Here is a 23,188-nt window from a genome sequence, read left to right on the forward strand (position 1 = left end):
TTCCTTAAGGAAAAGCACATAAATAGCACATAAATAATGAAAGTGATGATTTATGAATTCCATTTATCTGTTTTGATTTCAGCTTCTGTGTTGTGTGTGTTTTTTCACTGTCACTCTCACTCAGCCATCTTAAATTTTATTAGTAACACATTTGTCATTTCCTTCTCTGAAGAGTCAAAAAGTACTTTGATAAAGGCCAATGAAGTAGTTAGAATAACATTCAGTCAAGCCTGCAGCTAAGAAAAACATCAGAAGTGAATGCTTGCTTGATAAATTGTGCATGTTTTATGGAATTTTAGCTCATTTAGAACATTACAGTACAGCCATGCTAGTGACTCTATGATTCAAGCTAAATGCTAACAGCAGCATGCTAACATTTGTGGACAACACCAACATGCTGATGTTTTGCGGGTAATTTTGACCATGACCACAATCACAAGTGAGTTAACTTACAAGGCCTACAGAGGCAAATATAATGGGGATCAGTTTGCAGGTAATTAGACATGAACCAAACTACTAAAGTTACGCGAGCTCAAGCCTAACACAAACCCTAACACTACAATATTTGGCTAAAAATGCTATATCATGTTAAAGCAACATAACTGCAAAGGAATCACATACCCTTAGGGATAAACAAAGCTAAAATACTGAAAGATGAAACCATTGTAGTCTCCATATCATCTATGTCTTTATGTCATGGATGATGTCCAATGTGCTTGTGAAACAGCACGTGGGAGGTGTTTGTACTAGTGTACATTCCACTCCACACCTATGATTCGAACGAGATGTGCTCAGACACGCTGTGGTCTCGTCAAAAGGACGTTAATAACTCCCTATCATGCTTGGTACATCTCTGCCTTTCTATAAAGTAATCAGTTGGTGTGGGCTTGAGGCTATTATGAAAAATAACCTCACTAGTCAACAGTAACACACTGCTCTGAGCCTATGGTTTAGGTGAAAAATACCCGAGTGCCGCAGTCCACAACCCCAGCTCCAATTACTGTTGTTACATCAAACATCTCCTTTGGTCACGATAATAATAACCACATCTCTGGGGGAAAACAAGGCCTGTGACGCTGGAGAGTGCATGGAAACAGAGGGGCACAGAGCCCTGAAATACAACTCCACAGAAAGAAGCTCTATGGTTCATTGGCTGACCATTTTAATCTCCCCCTCCTTCAGCAGATCTCCCACTATGTGGAGCTGCTGCCAGGGACCCTCATATGTCCCTCACGCACACAGTGCCACAGACCCTGGGACGGGGCCAGGTCTGCAGTGAAGGAGGGTCATCGGCGGGTCAAAGCAGCCATGTTCATTTTGAACATGCATGTGCAAGTACAGAAACTACACATCTGCAGGGGATAGGAGAGGAATCATTTTTGCAACATAAAACATCTGCATACAAACCACACAACTTTATAAAAAAAAAAATGTGTTTTAAAAACACGCAGCTACCAAGAACCAATTTATCTTCTTTTAATAACAAAACTGACAATATAAAAAAGTAAGTGATAACAGCCATAATAAAATACTTAAACCGCTATGGCAACAAAAACATTCACTATTCTCTCAACATATCTTTATTTTTTAGCTTTTAATACAAACTATATTCACTACACTCTGCAACCTAAGTGGTAGAAAGTAAATTTAGGAGGCGTACAGCTACAGTACATAGCAATGTTTTAAGACAACCAAGACAAGGCATTGAGGTTGAGACTGTGCTACTCGGTTGGTCATCTGTTTTACAATATGATATCTGGCTCAATGTTGTGTGTACATTTAGGATTTAGACAAGGGCACATAAATACATGTTGGGTTTTGCAGACTAACTCCACATGGAATAAAATACACTGAATCACTCCAAACATAAAGCCATGCTTCGGGTTTTAAGACTGGAACACAACATTTAGGATAGATTAGTTATTACATCACTATTTAACAAAATGGGAATTTATTAGTCATCCGTTAGCATAGCCCAGTCTTAGTAGAAGTCTGTCTCCATATTTAGCTGGAAATGTCAGCAGTCACTAACATCCCAAAATAAGTGTTAAGAACTGAAATACTCCATACAAGGAATATCAATTTCACATCATAGCCAGAAAACTATTTCTGTGTGTTATTACTAGAGCAAATGCAATAATGCTAAGTGTTGTCAGGTTCTTCCAGGATCACGTTCAGAAATGTCCACAGTTTCTGGATTCGTTTTTTCTCATTAACTGTTGAAGTTGGTCTTTAAGTCCAGAGTTGGCAGTTACTATGAGAGGACATTTTAGACACTGGGAGTGGGCGGAGCCTGCTGAGGGTTGCTGGCTGTTGTGGGAGTGGCCTGTCGGGGAAGTGTGTACATGGCACCCAGGAACTGATCTGCGATGCGCCCGGCCTCCCGGAGCCCACTGAGCAGGGCGCCGTGAACTGTAGCGGGGTAGTTCCTGATCGTGTGCTCTCCGGAGAAGAAGAGACGAGGAACAGGCTGAGAGGAAAAAGAAAGAAAAACACATTAAGATCTAAGTTGGATTGTTCCTAACGTAATAAGGGATTAAAAGAAAATACGGGCGAAGTTGACAGAGGAAAAAGTGTGGTAGTCAACTGCCAGAACTCATCATCCAACACATAAATATGACTCAATCAGCATGCCAACATCAAAACAGCGGGAAAAACATTTGTGTGGAGAAGAAACGGCTCTGCTTTGGTTTGGTTGAGTATTGTGGGCAGGCTGGGATGCCTGTTCTCCTTCGCTTTCACACACACAATAAACTTACATTCTTACCCAAACACAAACTCAAGACTCAGGATTGTGTAAAATGTAAACACCAAAATCACAAGAAAACTCAAAGGCAATTTCTTTGAAACCATTCAAATGCCTTTATTGTAATAGCATAGTCGTGTAAGACCTAAAAACAAACGCCACATTTTTTTCTTTTTACTTCTGACAAAGGCTTAATGCCGAAACGTCATCAAACATTAAAACGAAAGGCATTTTAATTGTTTTAAGGATGGTTCCTTGGAGTTTTTGGTGACTATGGATTCTGTGGAGTTTGAGTGCTCACCTGTGAGGCTCCTGGTATCGCAGGGCCGGGCGTGATGGGCTGTGCCATGAGGTCATAGTCGTTGCCCGAAGAACCTGCAGCAACGTACGAGTAGGAGCCGCGGGCCCAGGGGTCAGCACGCCAACGAGTGACCACGGTTTCCTTGGGCTGCAATGAGGAGAAACAACAAAAAAGGGACTTTTTAGGAGTTTCCATCATGATATTAGAGGGACATGTAAACAGCTGCAACACTGGCCTCCAAGCATATGATTTTATCAGATTTGAAACCACAAGCAAATGATTTATAATGACACATGGTTTGGATACAACTCCATATGCGCCTGCTGTGTAAAGTGGTGCTGGTTATGGGGAGATGCAACCAGAAAAAAGACTAATGATGGATCATAAAAAATAAAACTCTCCGTTCCTTTTCTGTAATCAACAAACATAATTAATTGTATTTGAACAAAACTTCCAGCTATTTCAAATAGTGTGCTTTTGGGTAATAGACAATTGGAATGAGGACTTGTAAAAGGTGAAGAAAAGACAGACAATCAAATGTCATAGTAATGGCGATGCACTGATAATACTAGGCAGTGTGAGGCTGTTCATAGATGAGGCACACATGTGTACCTGTGGCACAGCGCTGCTTCCAAATATTCCTTTGAGGATGGCCAGGCAGCGTCCAACGATCACGTCGTCGCTGATGTTCTCCATGATGCCAGCGGCCTCACCAGCCATCAGAGCCAGTAATATCGGGGCTGAGAAGACAGGCGGCACAATTGGTTACCGGATATACAGGAAATACATCTTAACACCACAACACCCTACAGTGTAAAACTAAAATAGGGATTTCTCACCTTTGTAGAGGTTCCAGAAGAGGAACAGTTCGCCCCGACTTGCTGTGGTGGAGCCGACATGACCGAACAGGTTGACACTGGGATCCCAGAACACGCGGTCAAAACACAACACCACCTTAAGACAGGAGGGAGCACAAAAAGAGAGTCACAAAACAATCACAGTGCTGATTTTAGATCAGAAGCTTCATGTCCTGTGGACTAAATGTCAGTTCCATTTACTGCCATGGCTTTATGGTTATACTGTGTGAATGGGAGAGCGCCCTCTGCTGGAAAGATGCTATAGTAGCAGCTCAGATTGCATAATAATGCAGTATTCTCCTCTGTGCTGCAGTAGAATTAGGAGATGAACCACTCTGCTGCAGATCATGCTCAGTAACAGAGAAAGAGAGCTGGTGGGTCAGTAGTGACGCACAATGAGCACTCTGATCCGGTTACTTACAAACTGGGAAAAAGCACCTTTCATTTGCACGCCATCCAGCTTCAATTGCCTCCCCCATCGTTTACACATGGATAATTCCTCCCTTACATCCCACCCTCAATCCTACGTCTGAGCACAGATAACATCACTTAGGCACAGAAAACTACTCAATTCAAAATACTTGTTGTTTTTTCCCTCCTCTACCACTCAAGGTCAAGTTCCTAGCATAAGGACACTGCAACAGAAAGAGGAGTAGGAGGACTCTACGGCACAGAATGCTCACTCCTGCCAGAAGCACACTACATGAAATAAAACCTGACTGAAACAGCGTGACTCACAAGGCTTGAGAGTTTGCACTGGTCTGCACAAAATGTGGTACATCACATTTGGCACACATTTTCCTGTAGTATGTGTGGGGGTTTAGTATTAAAATCCCTAGCACTAACTTATCTATTGTTCAGGGACATCTTGACTCATTTAGAATTTCGACAAATCAGAATGAGATGCTGTAATTTGCTTAAAATAAGCAAATTAAGGAAACGATCTCAGTCTGACAAATTCTAAGCTCCATACCTTGTTGAGGTTGCCGAAGCCCATCCTCTGAATAGCAGCTGTCTTCCACTCGGGCAGAGGGGGAACAAACTGCACAGCAGGGGGCTGCTGCTTCAGCACCCCGAGAGGCAGGGTGCACAGCACAGCGTCACACTTGTATATGAAGGTCTGGGTCGTGGAGCGTGTGTTGACTGCTATCACCTCACAGCCTGGAGAAAGAACATTTGAAGAACAGTTTTACACACATTTCCAATCCATATACTGTATACATCAAATATGAAATCCATCGTGAAACTTGTGGCCACATTTTGGCAGATGAACACGTACCAGAGGCCGTATACCGGACCTGCCGCACTGCTGTGTTTAGTTTGATGTCCAAGCCCTCAGCCAGAGCCACAGGAACACAAGAGTAGCCATTCCTTACAGTCAGGTGGCTGCCAGTGAACTCAAAGTCATCATCCTGTGGAGAAAAAAAGTACCTGTCACCGGTAGCACAATAACTTAAGAGGCCATTGAAATACAAGACCGTTTTCAGGACAGTTATTAGGTTTGAAATGGGGACATGTATATACCTGATCCCAATGCTTAAGAGAAAGGGTGGAGAGGGGTGTAGCGTTGGCAAACTCCAAGTTGGCAAAGTGCCAGTCTAGGATCTGCCGATCCCTGGATGACAGGTAAACATCACTGTGGGAAAAAAAAGAAGGCAAAGAAACACGTTGAGATATTCTGACAGCTAATCACACTTCAGAGGGACAGGTTCAATCATGCACACAATGAAAGAGCTTAACTCTAAGTGGTGCAAACGTAAGAACACATACTGGGACACATAGCATTACCTTGAAACAACAACAAAAATGCAAATTCCTAAAGGAGATACACAGATAAACATCTGTTGCTAAGGGCTGCAGGGCTCCAACAAACAATTCTCTTCCATAACCATTAAGACTATTTTCACTTCAGGGCAAAAGGCAATATAAATAACAATTAAGTACATTTTTATAACTTGTATAAAGTCTTCTATCTAATACATTGTGACCAAATAAGAGTGTGATTTAACCATTAATCAAAATAGTATTTGCATGCAGGGAAAAGAGGAGTAAACAAATACAGAAAAGATCAATTTCAGACATGGTGTCATTCATTTTCATATGATACCAAATAAAAAGAGGAGGAGTAGCAGCTCGGGAGATTATGCTGAAACTTCAGGAGGATTTGTTACCTGGGTGGATTGGCCTCGAGCTCCTGCAGCTTCTCCTCCAGCTTCACCTGCGTCTCCACCAACTCATCGTACTCCTACACAGGGACAGAACACACAGCCGGGTATAAAAAAAACATCTATGTAGCATTGATGCTTGAAATATGATTTACCACATTAAAGTGGACCTATCATGCTATATTTGAATAATATAGTGTAGGACCATACCTATATAAGACATATTTATACTTTTTATTTTTCAAAATACCAAACAGATCATGCATTTTAGCCATTCCTCATTTCGCTCAATTTAACACTGTCTTTGCATGGGCTGAGTCTGTGAGAACAGCACCATCTACAGGCCTGGCATATGTACTACAGCGTCTCCAGCGCTTTCGAACGGCAATGTCCGTGGCTGTCTCTTCGTGATTGGTGGAGTTGGCCCAATAGCCGTAGCGCCACTTCTGTGACATCATAGAAGTGTTCAAATCTAGATCAGTCTGTATCAGATCCGTTCCAGCCCCTTTTTAAGAGATTTGGGTATGGAGGAAAATAGAGAGTTGTGTTTTCTGACACTTGGTGAGTTCCGTGGAACACCGGGGAAACATATTCATGTATAAAAGATGTACAAAAGTGCATTTTGCATGATAGGTCACCTTTAAATTCCAATGAAAACTAAGGACATAAAAAATCATTAAAAAATAAATTGAGAGAAAAAAAACTTTAATTAATTGTCTGGTATATTGCGTCAACTTCTTGTCAATTTTCAACTCAAACTGATTTGAATGTTACAATATTACTACTATGCTAATATTTTTGTATTATTATACACTTGAAATTATTTCAATCCTTTAAAAAAAAATGTAATTTCGTCTGACACTGAATCAGACGTCAGGAGCTGGTGAGAACTTTAACTATGTGAACATGTGTTGCGTGCATCGCGTGTATGTGCAGTATGTACACACCCAGAGGGTTAAGGTCATGTAGAAAGGAGAAGCTGTTTTTACTGAGGGCTGACTCAACCTGTTCATCACTTCGCCACAATACAAACTAGTCAATTCTGGTAATACCACCTACAACGCCAGGCCCCATCTCCACTGAGTCCACTCTAAAACATTTTACGTCCTTATGACGTCTACAAGCCAGGGAGCTGACATGGGAAAATATTACAAAGGGCAAGCCTACTGGAAAGTATGCACAGCAAAAGCATTCTGACCCACCCTTAAATCTCGTTATATGGTGTAGCCATGCATGTCACACACACCCTTAAAAGGGCTCATTCTGTCTCGTTGAAAGTGTGTGTCTGTGTGTACATCCGCAGACATGTGATTCAAAGACTTGAAGTGGTTTCTCACACAGCGGATGGGTCGCAGACTAATTCAGCTCAGACACCAGCTGTGTTTAAACCAACTAAAACCTCCCTCTAAAACACACATGTATCATTGGTGGAGGTGATTTATCTGAAGCAAAAATAAAACAGCAGTGCTCACTCTAATAATACATCCTACCGAGGCATTAAACCACTTAAACACAGCCTGTCTGGTTTACTTAGAGCAAGGCATTACAATTCAGCAAGGCATCCAGCCTGACCTAGAAGCCCATAAAACATCCATCACATTATAATGCTGCTTAAAAAAGGGTTGATCTTCAGAACAAATTCAACGCTTCTGTGTTGGATATTGTGGTGGTTGACCACTGGGCCTACAGGTACACTTAAAAATTGTTCTTCATCGAATCAAATATTGCTTCAAAGTAGTTTAAACTATGCCAAAGGAAAGTTATGAAAACCAGAAATACAGTTCGATAAGATGTAAACTACATTTCCTTTATGTTTTTCAGCCTAATATCAATCTGAAATTGATGAAAACATCACATAGAAATGTGTTCTGGACAACAAGTCTGTATAACCTCCTACAGCTTTTAAATATGTGTTAAGATGTTAGGTGGTCTTTGATCTTCATTGTACCTTTTTATTTATTTTTAGAATCTTTAATGTTTACATTTCTCTTTCTGCAACAGTCTTTGAGCTTACTTTGCAGTTTGCGGTGAGGTCACGGTTCTTGCTCTTCACCAGGAACTCAGCTGTGATATCTCTGGGGGGTTTGACGTCGCTGGCCTCTTTATGCTGCTGATGGAGCTCCTTCACCCGGTCCTTAGTGATCACCATCTAAAAAGGAGAGCAAAGAAAAGAGACGGAGGGGAAGAAAGTCATGAGAAGACGACGCAGATAAAGATATGTATGTGCTCAGTAATGAGCCTGCTTTTCCTCATAATGGCATTTTAGGACGGTCAGCAGCAATTTACAAAAAGTGCATACTGTCTTTAAGCTTTATCAGCAAATCAATCCCGCAAGCATAGCTGACATAACAGCCAACAGATGTTTGCCAAAAGTAAACAGCAATTACATTTGGACAGTGAAATGTAGTCCCTTTAATCCCTTAATGACAAAACAATGGAAAATATAAAGTCATTCACCACTTAAGAAGATTTCCCTTTAAGTTGGATTAAAGAAAACGTTTGAAAAAGATGGAAACTACTCATAGCCGTTTACCCAAAATTAGAATATTGTCTTTTTTTCTCCCCTCTTTACTACGAAATGTATTTAGGACTCCTGCAGCCTCACACAAGGACGTGTGCTCACCTTGTTTAGCTGATCCCGAAGATCTTCCTGAGTCTTTACGATCTTCTTCCAGTGTTCTATCTGCTCATCTTTGACATGCTTCTCCTGCAGCCTGCAAACACACACGAGATTAGCATTTGGAGTGTTTTTGTGTATTGGTATAAAAGTCCTCCTTGGGTACACATGTACAGGATAAACCCATCACTATCCCCTGTGTGAGCTCATGTAGTGAACACCATACTCACTGGATGACCACCTCCAGGGCTTGTCCCAAAGAAACAGGCTTGTTGTTGAGGAAGTTAAAGTCCAGCTGGTGGCTGAGGAAGGAGGTGGCCTCCAGCAACCTGTTGAACTCCTGCTCCACCATCTCATCCTTCTCTTTTGGCACCTGGACACACACATAATCACACAACAATCCATCAGTCACGCTAATGACAGCAGTAATGAATAAACAAAGGAACAGAAGGAAAACCATGCCAGATTCAAATAAAGCTTAAAAAAATGATATTGATATGGCATTTATACATCACTATAATTCAACGTGTCATTTTGAATGTGTGATAAATGTGTTATGTTAATAGACCAATACTTACACTTGTGCATCGTTCACCCTTGAATAGTTCACCAAAGGATTACCATGGAAGAGGTTGAGGAGGGAAGAGGGGAGGGGGGAGAGAGAACATATTCAGTAAACAACAGTTTAACCTTGAACGGGTTTGCACAAAAGTAAAACATGAACATTTAATTTGCTTTTTCCTGCGGAGGAGGAAACCAGTTACACATGATGTTGATGCTTCAAGAGCCCTGCCGGCTAGTCCCCACTTCAATGGATTTGCCCCAAACATGAACCTAAACATCCTACTACTGTGGCTGCCAGTTGACAGACAGAACACAAATGTGAGGGGAATATTTTCAATGTAATGGCATTAGGCAATATCTGGTGTCTGCTCTTACAGGAACTGAAGCTGTGGTTGGTGACACGCAAGGGTAAGCGGTAAAATGAGCGCATCATTCTTTGTGTGTTTGTGGCTCGTGTAAAGCCAGATCCCTGCCTCAGGACAAGGCTTAAGAGAATAGCTATAAACCCAAACACAGAGCATTCATATCCCGAGAGGAAACAACTGTGCATAAGTAAACATCTTCTCTTAAAGGAAGTAGACAACACAAGGTCCTGGTTAACCATGTATAATGCAGCTAAAGCCAGTGGTTAGCTGTTACATGGCTACAATGTCGTAAGTAGACATTTTTTTTCAGAAAAATTAAGTATTTTTGCAATGTCTGTTCATATTTAGCCGCTAAGGAGGTATCCCTGGATTCTACTTAGTGTGAGAGCCTGCAGAAGAGCTTTGCTGTTGCTGTGTAATGGAACTGATACATAAATGTTGTTATACTCACAGCCTGGCCATTTGCTTCATACAGTGGACACTTCTGTTTGATCTTGGCCAGCTCCATGTTCACCTGCTTGCTGATCACTGCCATGGGGTTCCCTCCTGAACAAGCACACAAGCACACAGTTGACATTGACACAACGTAAACATGGACAATGTCACCCTCTACAGGTAGGTGTCAGTAACTGTTGCATTGCATTTGAGGAATATGCAACTGCTTCTTATTTTGCATGAATAATATGTCACTAGATAATGAAGATTTATAGGAAAAGTAAAAAATAAGAAAATTAATGACCAGCTTATTTTTAATGCAAGGTAAACATCCTTTATTATTTATTTGTATTTGACTTACTATCAGGGACTTTTTCTGACTGCCAATCTATACCAAGGACTTCCTTAGAAATGTAGCTTGACAGTCATTGTTTAGATTTTAAGGAAGTTTTGGCATGTTACTGTTGTGATTGACTTCTGTATTAATTAAAAGAATATCAGAATCTTACCCAGCCCTGTCACCACCATGGCCCCCAGATCAGCGACATAATTGCCCTTCCTAAATGTTGCCACTCTGCCTCCAACACGGTCCTGCAAGGAAAAAGCGAGGATCGTAAAAAGGTCACTCAACTTGTTAAATCATTTTTATTTGTTATGCACCAATCTTAATTGCAAAAATACAGTAAATGTTTTACAATGATTTAATGATGTATACCAAAGCTTGTTAAGCAGATGTTACAAAACCACCTAATACCTGAAAAAAAACATTGATAGAAACCCTGTTGGTGACCTACCCTGGCCTCCAGTACTGTAACGTCCATCCCGAAGCTCTGCAGCTGCCTGGCTGCAGCAAGGCCAGACACACCTCCACCAATGACTATAACCTTCCCGGTCTTCTTAGCTGCAACAACAAGCAGGGAGTACATTAAGAGGGTATTCTTACACTACTGACCATTCCCAGGTCAATGTCTCTGAAGGATTTAGTTTACAAGAGTGAACTTACTGGGTAATGGCTTGACCCTCTTGTAAATGCCAAAGTTAACGAGACCATGCCGTTCTAAGTAGCTGTGTATCCTGTGGACCAGCACAGCATCACCTGAAAGGAAAGCAAAATCTCATCAAATCTCAATTTATGTGTAACAAAAAATATTCTTACAAAACGAAAGAGAAATAAAAGTTACAATTCAATTACAATATAAATGACTCACTGTTGTACGGAGCCTCAAGCTGTTGTGCAGTGGCCTCAAAGGTCAGCTGGATTTTAGGGTTGTCCAGCCACAGTTGGAGCTGTTTGAAATTAAGATGAATTAAGAAAAGTAGTACATAGGTTTAAAACCATAATAACATAGTCCTTTTTTTAGTCATGCCTTTATCCATGGTTTATCCCAGCGCTTACCGTTCGGTTGCGGATGAAGAGGAAGACCTTCTGAGTCTGCTGGGGTCCGCTGATTATGTCAGGGAAGCAGGCTGCCTCCTGGGATGTCATACGGTCATGAGGAAGACGGCTCTGGAAAGCAGCCCCTTCTACACCTTAACAAGAAAATACATATAACCATACTATTAACATCATTAAGGATTGATTTAGGACCAACATATGGAGATATAATATGCGGTGAGCTGCTACATTAAGTCCAAAACTAGGCAATTATCAGACTGTGAAAAACAAAGCCTGTTACATTTAGTTTCTTTCCTGTTTTATGCCACTGCTTTGATATGATGCATCAGATTGAAGACTCACCAGATGGCTCCTCTGGTTCACTGTCATTCTCCTCCTCTGGTGGTGGAGGTGGTGGAGGGATTACTTGCTTCCTCTCTTTCTCTGCCTTGGCATTCCTCTCTTCCTCCGAGTAATATTCGTCTTCCGACAGATTGGCCAGGCTTTCGTCCATCTCACGGTATTCCACTTGCTACGTTAGGCACAATAAAAGCAACATTAAAACCGGCTTTGCTATGGATTGGTTGGTGAGCTCCCACATCACCCAAAAACATTTCTGGGTATAAGTACAATTCTCTATTAATATCACACCGATTAGATTATCAATCAATCAACAACTTTATTAATCCTGCAAGAGGCAATTGGTTATGAGAATCTTATGTCATGTACACAGGCAGGAACATACAGGAATAAAGCACACAGATACACCCGGGAGCCTGGATGTGGATCATTCCAATATACATGGTAAATACTTCATAGCATCACAATAAATAAATAATCAAGTAAAAAAAAACTATCGAGAATTAAAAAGTTTGAGTGCATAAATGATTTTGAAAAGCGAGATTATGAGAAATGACCTGTTGTGCATTTCCACTGGGGTACATATAGAAAGTAGGAACTTGTGACGTTAGGTAGATAGCAATATGGCACGTAATGTTTAAAGCAAACAAATGGTCATACAATATCATGAATTTGTCACTGCCATAAAATACCCTTTTATTTATTTTTTTCATTGTCATTTTTCACCATCATCAGTTTTGGCAGTATGGAGGAAGGAGAACCCTTAGATATTTACTTTTGCTCGCTTGCGACGACTCGTTCTGCGAACTTCAGCTGCGTCTTGCTCTGCCCCCCCGGGGCCTGCTTGGTGAGGCACAGGGGCTCCTCCAGGCTCCCCACTAGGGGAGGACCTTTCCTTTTTCTTTACATCCATAGGGCCTGCCGCAGAGACAGATGGACCAGTCTGGGCATCAGCAACGCCCACCCTTTCCGCTCCCGCTGCTCCCGCAGCTCCCGCCGAAGACGATGTGGAAGAGGAAGAGGAGCCAGCATCTGACTTCTTGCTAGACAGCATCATAGACGATGTTGGAGGCCTCTCCTGAAGAAAGAGGGAACCAAATTTTGAGGGGAAAAAACATAATGGAACAAACAACAGCACACATGTTTTTGAAGGGATACGGTTTATTTGAATTTTTCAAAAATAAATAAAATAAAAAGACATCTAACTATTATTTATAAAAAGATGAAAATGATGAAGTGTAGGCTTTGAGTGCTGGCAAAAATAAATAAAAAAAGAACCTTTTAAGCATTCCCAAATGTGAGTGAAAGCCTACGAAATGGTAATTTCACTGACTTACTAGTGGTTTTCACATTAAATTAACTCACTAAACATTGTTTACAGCCAATAAGTTTACTGGTCACTTGCTTTGCGGGGCAGTGAATGCACCTGCAACAAAAGGCTAACCACCACCAAATACTCCCTGGCTTAGGGAGATGCTTCCCCCAAAAATGGCACGTTTGCATCACTAGATGTTTAAAGATACGTCAGCTACAGATACGTCGGTGTATGAATGTCATGATTTATGAAATGAGGGCTCCATGGTAATAATAACCTTTTCCTGTTTTACCCATTTCTCCGGGCACCTGGTAATATCCATTCAAACACTAAAAAGAAATGAAGACAGAACCAGAAATATGGTTACGAACAGGACCAACTTTACAACAAATGTTGGCCTTTCACATCACATTGAAATCAAGCGATACCTGTTTGAAAATGTGTTAGAAAATATCATCTGAACCATACCATCAGATAAAAGGAGTAGCTCACTGCTTTAAAACGCTGAATGCGTAATGAACCCGGTGTTTTATTAGTAACTTGGAAAGGACAGCCATCCTGTGCCGAGAGCGTTTGTAGTTGCTGAATATCAGTCCTGGTCAAATTGACTTTGTTAGCTAGCAAGTCAACTGCAAAGCTAGCAACAGAATGCTAGCTAAGGCTATTAACGTTAGCTAGCGTTGGCTAACGGTAGTTTTGTTCTAGACAGGGACTAGTATACAAGACAGATCAATAACAGATTACATTTATTTTTATGGGATTCCACCAAGGGCTGTACTGCAAACATGGATTTGGTCAATTCTTAATGATTTTCTTTTCACATCTATATTGCGAGACCATGCCATGTTAGCTAACGCCGCTAACAATGAGACATTGCTAGCTGCACTACTGGCACATTAGCAGGTGCGACCTAGTGAAAAACAAAGCGCTGGCTTCGCTTTTAATGAGATTTGCGTTTATTAACTGAACGAATCAGTAGGCAGACTTCCTTTCACCATGCACCATCGTTGCTTTTAACGTAAAGGTAAGCAATACCTATTGAAATTATTCATATTACCTCTCAGTCCTCCGAAAATGTCAACACAAAGACGGCAGAGTAGTAGGACTCCTTTCAATGAACTCCTCCGTGATTGGTCGACCGAAAACGTTACCCAATACCTCCCTACAAAATGATTGGTCAAAACAAACGTCCATCAATAAGTAGGCGGGTATTTAACACTTAAAACTGCTGCATTGGATCTACTTTAGTATAAACATGCCAAAAAAACATGATTCAATTTATTTTTGGTACGAAAGTAAAACAAACGTTTTTTTAAAGTTTTTTGTGGCAAATTGGGATTTGTTTGCCCCATTTGTCTTCCGTTAATGTAAAATAACAAAAAGAAGCTCTGCACACAAACTGACGTCATTCTGGAAGAAGAACAGGATGGGCAGGGGGGCGGGGGCGGGGCTAGACAGGTAAAGGTGAGCTTGTGTCGCGCCTATACGGGAAGGCATTCCGACTTTTTGTTGACTCCTTTGTTGCACCATTTTGAGCCGACTGAATGTAAGTAATACTTGAAATCCTCAAGTAAATCGGTATGTGTTTGTGTGTGAATTTTACTATCACTATGAGTTTTAAAGTGAGCGAAAAGTCTGTCTCTGTGTTGCTTGCGGCTGCTCACTGTGTTGTTGAAAGGAGATGGTTGGGAGTTAAAATTCAAGATGTTTCTATGTGATATGAAGCGCCTTTCGGGGTGGGGTATGCTATTTTAATAAATACGCTATATAATTGCTGTGTGAAATCTGTAAGTCTCTGTCAGGACAGGTAAAATAGTGGCTCATTCATGTAGACTTTACAGGGCGTGTTTATTATGTTTGCCATGGCCATTGTATTATACTAAGAGTACGATACCATGAAGGCCTTGTACAAACATTCACAAGTTGTTGAGCTGTTTTTGAAAATCTACCCAACAGAATCAAAAATGGTGAAGGAAGAAAAGGAAATAGCCAACCGGCCTGACAACACAGCCTTCACCCAGCAGAGACTTCCTGCATGGCAGCCCATGCTCTCCGCTGGCATTGTCATCCCAGGGTTTGTCCTCATCGGCCTGGCATTCATTGGCATTGGTGTTGCTCTCTTTGTCACTTCAAGAAGCATCACGGTTTTGGAGGTATGACCTAAATAAGTTAGTTTGCATGCTTATATCATCAGCAAGAAGACAGGAAGTATAAGACAAAGTTACACATGCAGATGGTAGATGTGAACAAACCACAAGCTGAATCTAGGTTTTTCAGGATTGTTAAGTATTAAAATGACATGCATTAAATCTGTAAACTGCTCACCGACTTGTCGTTTGCAAGTAATATTGTACTGAATTAAACCAGGTGTGGTGTAAAATCGGATGGATAGGTGTTGTAGCCATCACTAATTAAAGCCCTTCTTGTTCTTTACTTCACAGATCGACTACACTGGTCTTGAAAAAGATTCACCATGCTACAGGTGCTCAGACTCAGATGCCAAGAACTGTGTGTGCAACCTGGATTTCTCCATTGACAGTCTCTTTGAGGTTGTATTGGAGTTTTGCAATATAACATTCACACATATACACACAATGATGAAGTTGAACTGACCCATGGATGTCCTTTTGTGATTCTCCTTTCCTCCACAGGGACCTGTGTTCTTTTATTATGGTTTGTCAAACTACTTCCAGAATTACAGAAAGTATGCTGCGTCCAGAGATGATGAACAGCTGTCTGGGGACTTGGATGCCTTTACCGTGAGTTAAAAGAAATTGAAAAAAAAACAATAACAATGCGTTCTCAATTTCAATTTGGTTGAACATATGGGAACGGTTTATATTTTTAGCATTGAATATAGCCATGCTGTTGCCCGTCTGAATTACCAAGAAAGATTTTAGATCATATTTGGGGAATAAAAAACTGTTTTGTCTCTTGAAGGCTCCCAGTGACAGCTGTTCACCCTATAATTATAACAGCAACGATAAGCCAATTGTACCCTGTGGAGCAATTGCAAACAGCATGTTCAATGGTATGTGAGGACAATCCATTAAGTCTAAAGTTTATTGACTGTATTATGGATGTATTAAATATTGTTTTTGTTTTTTAAAGACACTTTCGTGCTGTATAGGGTCGTCAATGGTGCAAAGCAGCTGGTGCCCTTGGATGGAAAAGGGATTGCTTGGTGGACAGACTACAACGTCAAGTTCCGAAACCCCAGTGTGACACCTCTGAAGAATGCATTCAACAGTAATAACTTTCTTTATTGTAACGCACTGTGTATTCTGTTCAAATCGTAATATTATTTGAAAATATAATGTAAGAAAACATGATAGCTGATTCATACGTTTGTCTTCCAGACACTGTTAAACCCATATTTTGGCCCAAGCCCGCTTACCAGTTGGACACCTCAGACCCTGCTAACAACGGCTTCATCAATCAAGATTTCCTGGTGTGGATGAGGAGAGCCGCCCTGCCAGATTTCAGAAAGCTTTATCGACGAATCACCGACGGGGAATATGAAAAGGGTCTCCCAGCTGGAAACTACTCTCTTACAATCGCCTACAGTATCCTTTTTATGAATACTATAGATTGTGGTACTTGGAGGTAAGAGCAATATTGTTAGTCCTGGGTTCAAGGATTAAATTAGGCATTTTTAACTTGAATATTTTAACCATCACACAAATCACTATTAAAAATGTCACCTTTCAGTGACAGAACAAGAATTTGCTAATGCAATTTCAAGCGACACTTAATTCTTGTTTAAAGCCGTTTTAGCCTGGTTTAAACTCCTCGTGATTAGGTTTCATGCATTAACCAATATAATTTACTGTATGTGGTTAGAGGAGTTTTAAAATGTTCCATCAACGTGAACATATTTACAAGGCTTCAAGTAAAGGTGTGAGCCATTGTTCACCCATGTTTTGTGTCATGTTACATCAACAGCAGCAGCAGCAGCAGCTTGGTCTAACTGGTTTGACCTGTTGGGTGTGGTTCACTTTTACCCTGAGCAGAGTTAAGACAATGACTCAGGACTTCCTTGATTTAAAAAAGAAAAGAAAAAGAAAACCAAAACAAACAAAAAACAGTCAAATATTTTGACCTAAGTAAATGTGCTAGGCAAATAATTGTCTCATGATTGATTTCCGTCAACCTGAAGCCTATGAAGGCCTATTGAAATACCTCAAACAGACCATAGCAATGTGTTTCCAAGTTAAACATCCTTTTAAAACATTTAAATACTTATGTATAGTTGTGTGTACAATTTTGCTTACCATTTTAATGTAAACCAGAGAGAGTTTATAGGTATTTTCTTTACTCGTTCAGGCAGCAATTGCTCTGATGGATTATACAGTGCAAGAATGTTTAGCGTCTGCTATTTTGAATTAGATATATTGGTGAAATGGGAGTCCCTAAACATTTTTTTTTTTAAAAACCCGGCAAGTCTAATGGGTTGATACTGAATGTGTTAAACGTGCAAAAATCTCTGTGTAAATCATAGTATCTCAAAGGGGTTTTATAAATTGAATTCTAACAGGAAAATGTTGTCTCAATGTCACTTTGTCGATTGTATGCGTTTCCTTTTTTTCTGTATATCCTTAATATTTTGTCCCCAGACTATCCCGTTGTGAGCTTCGATGGGAGAAAGAAGGTGGTGTTCAGCAACGTGTCCTGGATGGGTGGAAAGAATGAGTTCCTCGGCATTGCCTACCTTGTTGTTGGTTCATTATGCGTCTTCATGTCCATGGTCATGCTCATTGTCTATGCTAAATTCAAGTTTCCTGAGGAAGACTGAGTGCCTGGTGGGTGCAATGGTTTGTCTTCTTAATCAAAATGTTTCCCTTTTTACTCAATGGGTCGATTAAAGTACAGTGCAGTGCTCACACAAAAGTTGGAGCGTAACCCTCCCCCCCCCCCCCCCCCCTGAGCATGCAATTCTGTTGACACTTTTTTTGAGGCAAGCCTTGACACTGGAGTTTCCCAGCGACTGCAAGACATAATGATATCCAATATGGTTATGTTGTGTATATATTGATATTAAGTTAAAAAACAATGCAAAGTCAGTTAGCCTTCATTAAAAGTAGAACAGCTGAAAGGGGTGGGTTTTTCGTCGTTACTTAATGAGCTGCCTCCTCATCTTAGGTCAGTAACAATATATTAAAGCCATAAACTGTTTGATAAGCCATATGATACAGACAATAATTTATAATTGATTTTGTGAGAGCTGTGACGTTTAGCTTAGTAATAGTGCTGTTAATTGTGGGAATATTAACTCAGGTATCTGGTGCACAGGCATGCAAGCCCATGTTTTAACTCTTAATGTGGTTCTAAGATTTTACTTTATGTTTATATTTATTTAATAAAATGTCTTTTAAAACAATTCCTCTGTCTTATTGTGAGACACTAAAGGTGAATACAGTAACATGTGTATCTATTAACGTCGTCATAATCGCCACATTGATATGCAAATTAGGCGTTACACAAATAAAGTACTATATTATCTATTATCTTATCTTAATTCAAATGCGCTAATTTGCCTGCAGTTACCAAGGCACTGCAGGTGAAAAGGATAAAACAAAAAACAAACAAAAAAACATATCACCTCACAACTTCCCAAGATATTTACTTACAGTCAGTATTTTCCCCTGAAATGTTATGTTTAAATATGCAGATTAGCTTTAAATCTATAGATGAATTCAGCCATGGTAGTACAACGAATACCATTTATGTGTTTTTTGGAAGTTTTCTTTCCATTAGAGTGTAAGAAAACATGGAAGCAAAATAGACCAAAATGTACAAGTACATGAAAAAAAGATCTTTTTGCCTGTAATTTCCTGCCTTAAACAGTAACTTCATAATTTTGATTGTTGGCTGCTCATGTGCCTAGTGAATACTAAAGAAGACCATTGTCGCTGTGTTAACTGATTATTTTGTAGAATTCTATTGAGTTTTAAATAATTGCCTGAGTGTGAGGGTATTAAAATAAATTGGTCAGTAAGTCAGAGATGTGCAACTATATTTAACTTTTTGTTTTAAAACATTTTTTTATAAATGATTATGGGAAGTGCCCTTTTTCTCATTTTAGCTCCCGCCCCCCCAAAATGTCTGTGCACGTCCCTGTGTGTGCGTGTGGGGAGTGTTGCAGTAGAAAGTAACATTGTAGCGCCCGGTACTTTAATGGGAAACCCTACATGTTTGAACACCCTCTATGAAACGTCAAGCTACCCCACAGCACTCCCAAAAGAAAATCTCTGGCGCCGCCACTGTGGGCTAAGCCCCGAATGTTTCCAGGTCCAGAAAAAGGCCCTGGCTATCCCCAACAAAATTGAGAATGCGGTTATGATCGTTTAATATCAAACACAACATCGTATTACCACTAAATCAGAAATACTATTATTAAACAACAGCCTTACTGTTGCATTTAATTCTATATTAGATTCTGTTGGTTTCTGTCAGAGTGTAAATAAACCAACCCACTGCTATAATCACACTCTTGACCTTGTTCTGACTTATGGTATTGAAATTGAGCAACTATTAGTCGAACCGCATAATCCTGCTTTATCCGACCATTTCTTAGTAACTTTTGAAGTACTGTTACTAGACTACAAAGCATTAGCCAAAAGCTCCTGCAGCAGAAACCTATCTGTTAGTGCTATAGCCAAATTTAAGGAAGAGATTCCACCAATACTTAACTCGATAGCATGTCTGCATGTAGGGGAGGAAACTTATACAAAATGTACACCCCCCCAAATTGATCATGTTGTTGATAGTGCTACAGATGCGCTGCGAATAAAATTAGACTCTGTTGCTCCTTTGAAAAAGAAGAAAATAAAACAACATAGATTAGCTCCATGGCATAATGCCGAAACCCGCAAAATAAAGCAAAAGTCGAGACAACTTGAAAGGATATGGCGTTCCACTAAACTTGAAGAATCTCGTTTAATTTGGCATATTACTCTCAATGAATATAAGAAAGCACTGCGTAAAGCGAGAGCAGCATACTACTCTTCATTAATAGATGAGAATAAGAATAATACAAGATTTCTTTTCAGCACTGTAGCCAGGCTGACAGAGAGCCACAGCTCGACTGAGCCTTCTATTCCCATAGCACTCAGTAGTAATGATTTTATGTGCTTTTTTAACGATAAAATTGTTACTCTTAGAAACAAAATCAATGACCTCTTGCCTTTGACCAGTATAGTGTTATCAACAGCTCCCGGAAACGTAAGTTCTAATAATATTACACTAGATAGTAAACTAGAATGCTTTTCAGCCATAAACCTTGAACAATTAAATTCAATGATTCTCTCTTCTAAACCATCAACGTGTATCTTAGACCCGATTCCAACTAAGCTGTTAAAAGAAGTTTTTCCATTAATTAGCACTTCTTTATTAAATATTATGAATATGTCTTTATTATCAGGCTATGTTCCAAAATCATTCAAAGTAGCAGTGATAAAACCGCTTCTTAAAAAGCACAACCTCGATCCAGAGGTTTTAGCCAACTATAGACCTATTTCTAATCTTCCGTTCCTCTCAAAAATTCTTGAGAAAGCAGTCGCAAAACAGCTGTGTGATTACTTAAGAAACTATGATTTATTTGAAGATTTTCAGTCTGGCTTTAGAACACAACATAGCACAGAGACAGCTCTGGTTAAAGTCACAAATGACATTCTAATAGCCTCTGACAAGGGACTTGTCTCTATTCTTGTCTTACTCGATCTTAGTGCTGCATTTGATACTATCGACCATGATATCCTATTGCAAAGACTAGAGCACTTAGTTGGCATACAGGGAACTGCTTTAGGCTGGTTTAGGTCTTATCTATCTGAACGCTCTCAGTTTGTACGTGTCAACGATGAATCTTCCATGCAAACCAAAGTTAGCCATGGAGTGCCACAGGGCTCAGTGCTTGGACCTATTTTGTTCACCCTATATATGCTTCCATTAGGCAATATTATAAGGAATCATTCTGTAAACTTTCATTGTTATGCGGATGATACTCAACTATATTTATCAATCAAGCCTGATGAAATTAATCATCTAAATAAAATTCAAGACTGCCTCAAGGACTTAAAAACGTGGATGACCTTAAATTTTTTGATGTTAAACACGACCAAAACTGAAGTTATTGTACTTGGCCCGAAGAATCTACGAAACAAATTATCTAAAGATATATTAACTATGGATGGCATTAATTTGGCCTCCAGTGAGACTGTAAGGAATCTTGGTGTTATATTTGATCAGGATTTATCCTTTAACGCCCACATAAAATCAATTTCAAGGACCGCCTACTTCCATCTACGTAACATTGCAAAAATCAGGCATATCTTGCCTCAAAACGATGCAGAGAAACTAGTCCATGCATTTGTTACTTCAAGGCTGGATTATTGTAACTCCTTATTATCAGGGTGTACCAAGAAGTCAGTCAAGTCGCTTCAGCTGATTCAAAATGCTGCAGCTCGTGTACTAACCAGAGTTAGGAAAAGGGACCACATTACTCCTGTTCTGGCTGCCTTACACTGGCTCCCTATAGAACACAGGATAGAATTTAAAATTCTTCTTCTCGCCTACAAAGCCCTTAATGGGCAGGCGCCATCTTACCTTAAAGAACTCATTATACCCTATTGTCCTACTAGGGCATTGCGTTCCAAGAATGCAGGGTTGTTGGTTGTTCCTAGAGTCTCTAAAAGTACAATGGGAGCCAGAGCCTTTTCTTATCAAGCTCCACTTTTGTGGAATCAGCTTCCAGTTTGTGTTCGGACGGCAGACACCCTATCCGTTTTTAAGAGTGCGCTTAAGACTTTCCTTTTTGATAAAGCTTATAGTTAGGGCTGATTAGATTCAGCCCCTAGTTTTGCTGATATAGGCTTAGTTTGTCGGGGGACATCTTACTTCTTCCTTCTCTCTGTCTATACCTGTGTACTCTCATGTTCCGATTAACCCAGCTTCCCCAAATGTCTTTCTTTTTGGTGTCTATATACGCCGGGATCCGGAGTCATGGATGATCCTGCGGTCCTGTGTCATGGATTGCGAGTCCTGGATCTTGAGACGTGGCTGCGGTCCTGGATCATAAGTCCTGGATGGATATCCTCGTGGATTCATCTTCTTATTATACACACATGCATTTCAAAACATTTGGACTACCTATGTTGCAAATGTATTATCTTTTCAATTTACACACGGCATCTATTGCACGTCTGTCCGTCCTGGGAGAGGGATCCCTCCTCTGTTGCTCTCCCTGAGGTTTCTCCCATTTTTCCCTTTAAACTGTGGGGTTTTCTCTGGAAGTTTTTCCTTGTACGATGTGAGGGTCTAAGGACAGAGGGTGTCGTATTGTCATACTGATATTCTGTACAAACTGTGAAGTCCACTGAGACAAATGTAACAGTTGTGATATTGGGCTATATAAATAAACATTGATTGATTGATTGATAAAGGTTCAACAATGTGAACAAAGTAAGTGTGTTGTAAAAGTGTTATTGCAGCTAAGAAGGATTTCTCGATTTTTAGCTGCATCATTGGAGACAACTCCCTTCCTCCCCCCTTCTGTCTAGAAGGGAGAAACATTGACTTATCGAATGCATTGTTGGTATTGTAGTTCTTGGCTTGCACAGTCTGACACAATACCATGGACTGTTTTGATCCCAAGAACTACAAATACCACAATCCCTTGCGCAAATAAACCTGACGGCCACGGTTGCGGCGTTTTGACAGCGGCAGTCAGTCTCTGACCAGCTCAGTAGACACTTCTGTTAGCAACAAACCCTCAGCCTCGATTCTTTGTTCACTTTCACATCACTCCTGGCCGTTGTTGACCGCCTGAAAGTATGTCCGACGGAGGGGGGACGGAGGAAAACTCCGGCACCATGGAGGTGTCGGCCGTTCAGACGGTCGCAGATACATCGGTGCTGCAGAAACACATGAGGAAGCTGGTACCGCTGCTCCTGGAAGATGGCGGCGAGGCCCCGGCCTCCCTGGAAACCGCCCTGGAGGAGAAAAGCGCCGTGGAGCAGATGAGGAAATTTCTGGCAGACCCCCAAGTTCACACCATCCTGGTCGAAAGAAGTGCACTCAAGGGTACATTT

General features: G+C 40.5%; 3 protein-coding genes across 5 annotated transcripts in view; 2 read left to right on the plus strand and 1 right to left on the minus strand.

The window, feature by feature from the left end:
* Positions 1-1,461: 1,461 nt before the first annotated feature.
* kdm1a (lysine (K)-specific demethylase 1a) lies at positions 1,462-14,261 on the minus strand. Of its 3 annotated transcripts, none has more exons than XM_079641575.1 (22): positions 14,158-14,261; positions 13,378-13,429; positions 12,561-12,863; positions 11,789-11,957; positions 11,447-11,580; positions 11,259-11,337; positions 11,054-11,146; positions 10,845-10,951; positions 10,560-10,641; positions 10,067-10,161; positions 9,265-9,282; positions 8,917-9,059; positions 8,693-8,783; positions 8,084-8,218; positions 6,076-6,149; positions 5,429-5,540; positions 5,184-5,316; positions 4,878-5,065; positions 3,887-4,001; positions 3,660-3,787; positions 3,048-3,194; positions 1,462-2,470 (listed from the first exon to the last, which is right to left on the minus strand). In XM_079641575.1, the coding sequence occupies exons 2-22, from the start codon at positions 13,420-13,422 to the stop codon at positions 2,270-2,272; spliced, it is 2,592 nt and encodes an 863-aa protein (XP_079497701.1). In that variant the 5' UTR covers positions 13,423-13,429; positions 14,158-14,261; the 3' UTR covers positions 1,462-2,269. The 3 variants fall into 3 exon arrangements, with proteins under 3 accessions (XP_079497701.1, XP_079497702.1, XP_079497703.1); XM_079641576.1 differs by lacking the exon at positions 14,158-14,261 and adding an exon at positions 13,569-14,023; XM_079641577.1 differs by lacking the exon at positions 13,378-13,429 and having other exon boundaries at positions 14,158-14,178.
* Positions 14,262-14,497: 236 nt separating this feature from the next.
* tmem30b (transmembrane protein 30B) lies at positions 14,498-18,480 on the plus strand. The gene is made up of 8 exons (XM_079641578.1): positions 14,498-14,646; positions 15,057-15,253; positions 15,542-15,649; positions 15,752-15,859; positions 16,041-16,131; positions 16,212-16,349; positions 16,460-16,666; positions 17,717-18,480. The coding sequence occupies exons 2-8, from the start codon at positions 15,065-15,067 to the stop codon at positions 17,893-17,895; spliced, it is 1,020 nt and encodes a 339-aa protein (XP_079497704.1). The 5' UTR covers positions 14,498-14,646; positions 15,057-15,064; the 3' UTR covers positions 17,896-18,480.
* Positions 18,481-22,817: 4,337 nt separating this feature from the next.
* dync1h1 (dynein, cytoplasmic 1, heavy chain 1) overlaps positions 22,818-23,188 on the plus strand; it is a 28,184-nt gene continuing 27,813 nt past the window's right edge. Inside the window, exon 1 of the mRNA XM_079691426.1 lies at positions 22,818-23,180. Within this exon, the coding sequence (XP_079547552.1) occupies positions 22,931-23,180 (250 nt within the window). The 5' untranslated portion in view covers positions 22,818-22,930. The remainder of the gene's footprint in view (positions 23,181-23,188) is intronic.

Source organism: Notothenia rossii (genome assembly GCF_949606895.1).
Source record: "Notothenia rossii genome assembly, chromosome: 7".
Classification (NCBI taxonomy): domain Eukaryota; kingdom Metazoa; phylum Chordata; class Actinopteri; order Perciformes; family Nototheniidae; genus Notothenia; species Notothenia rossii.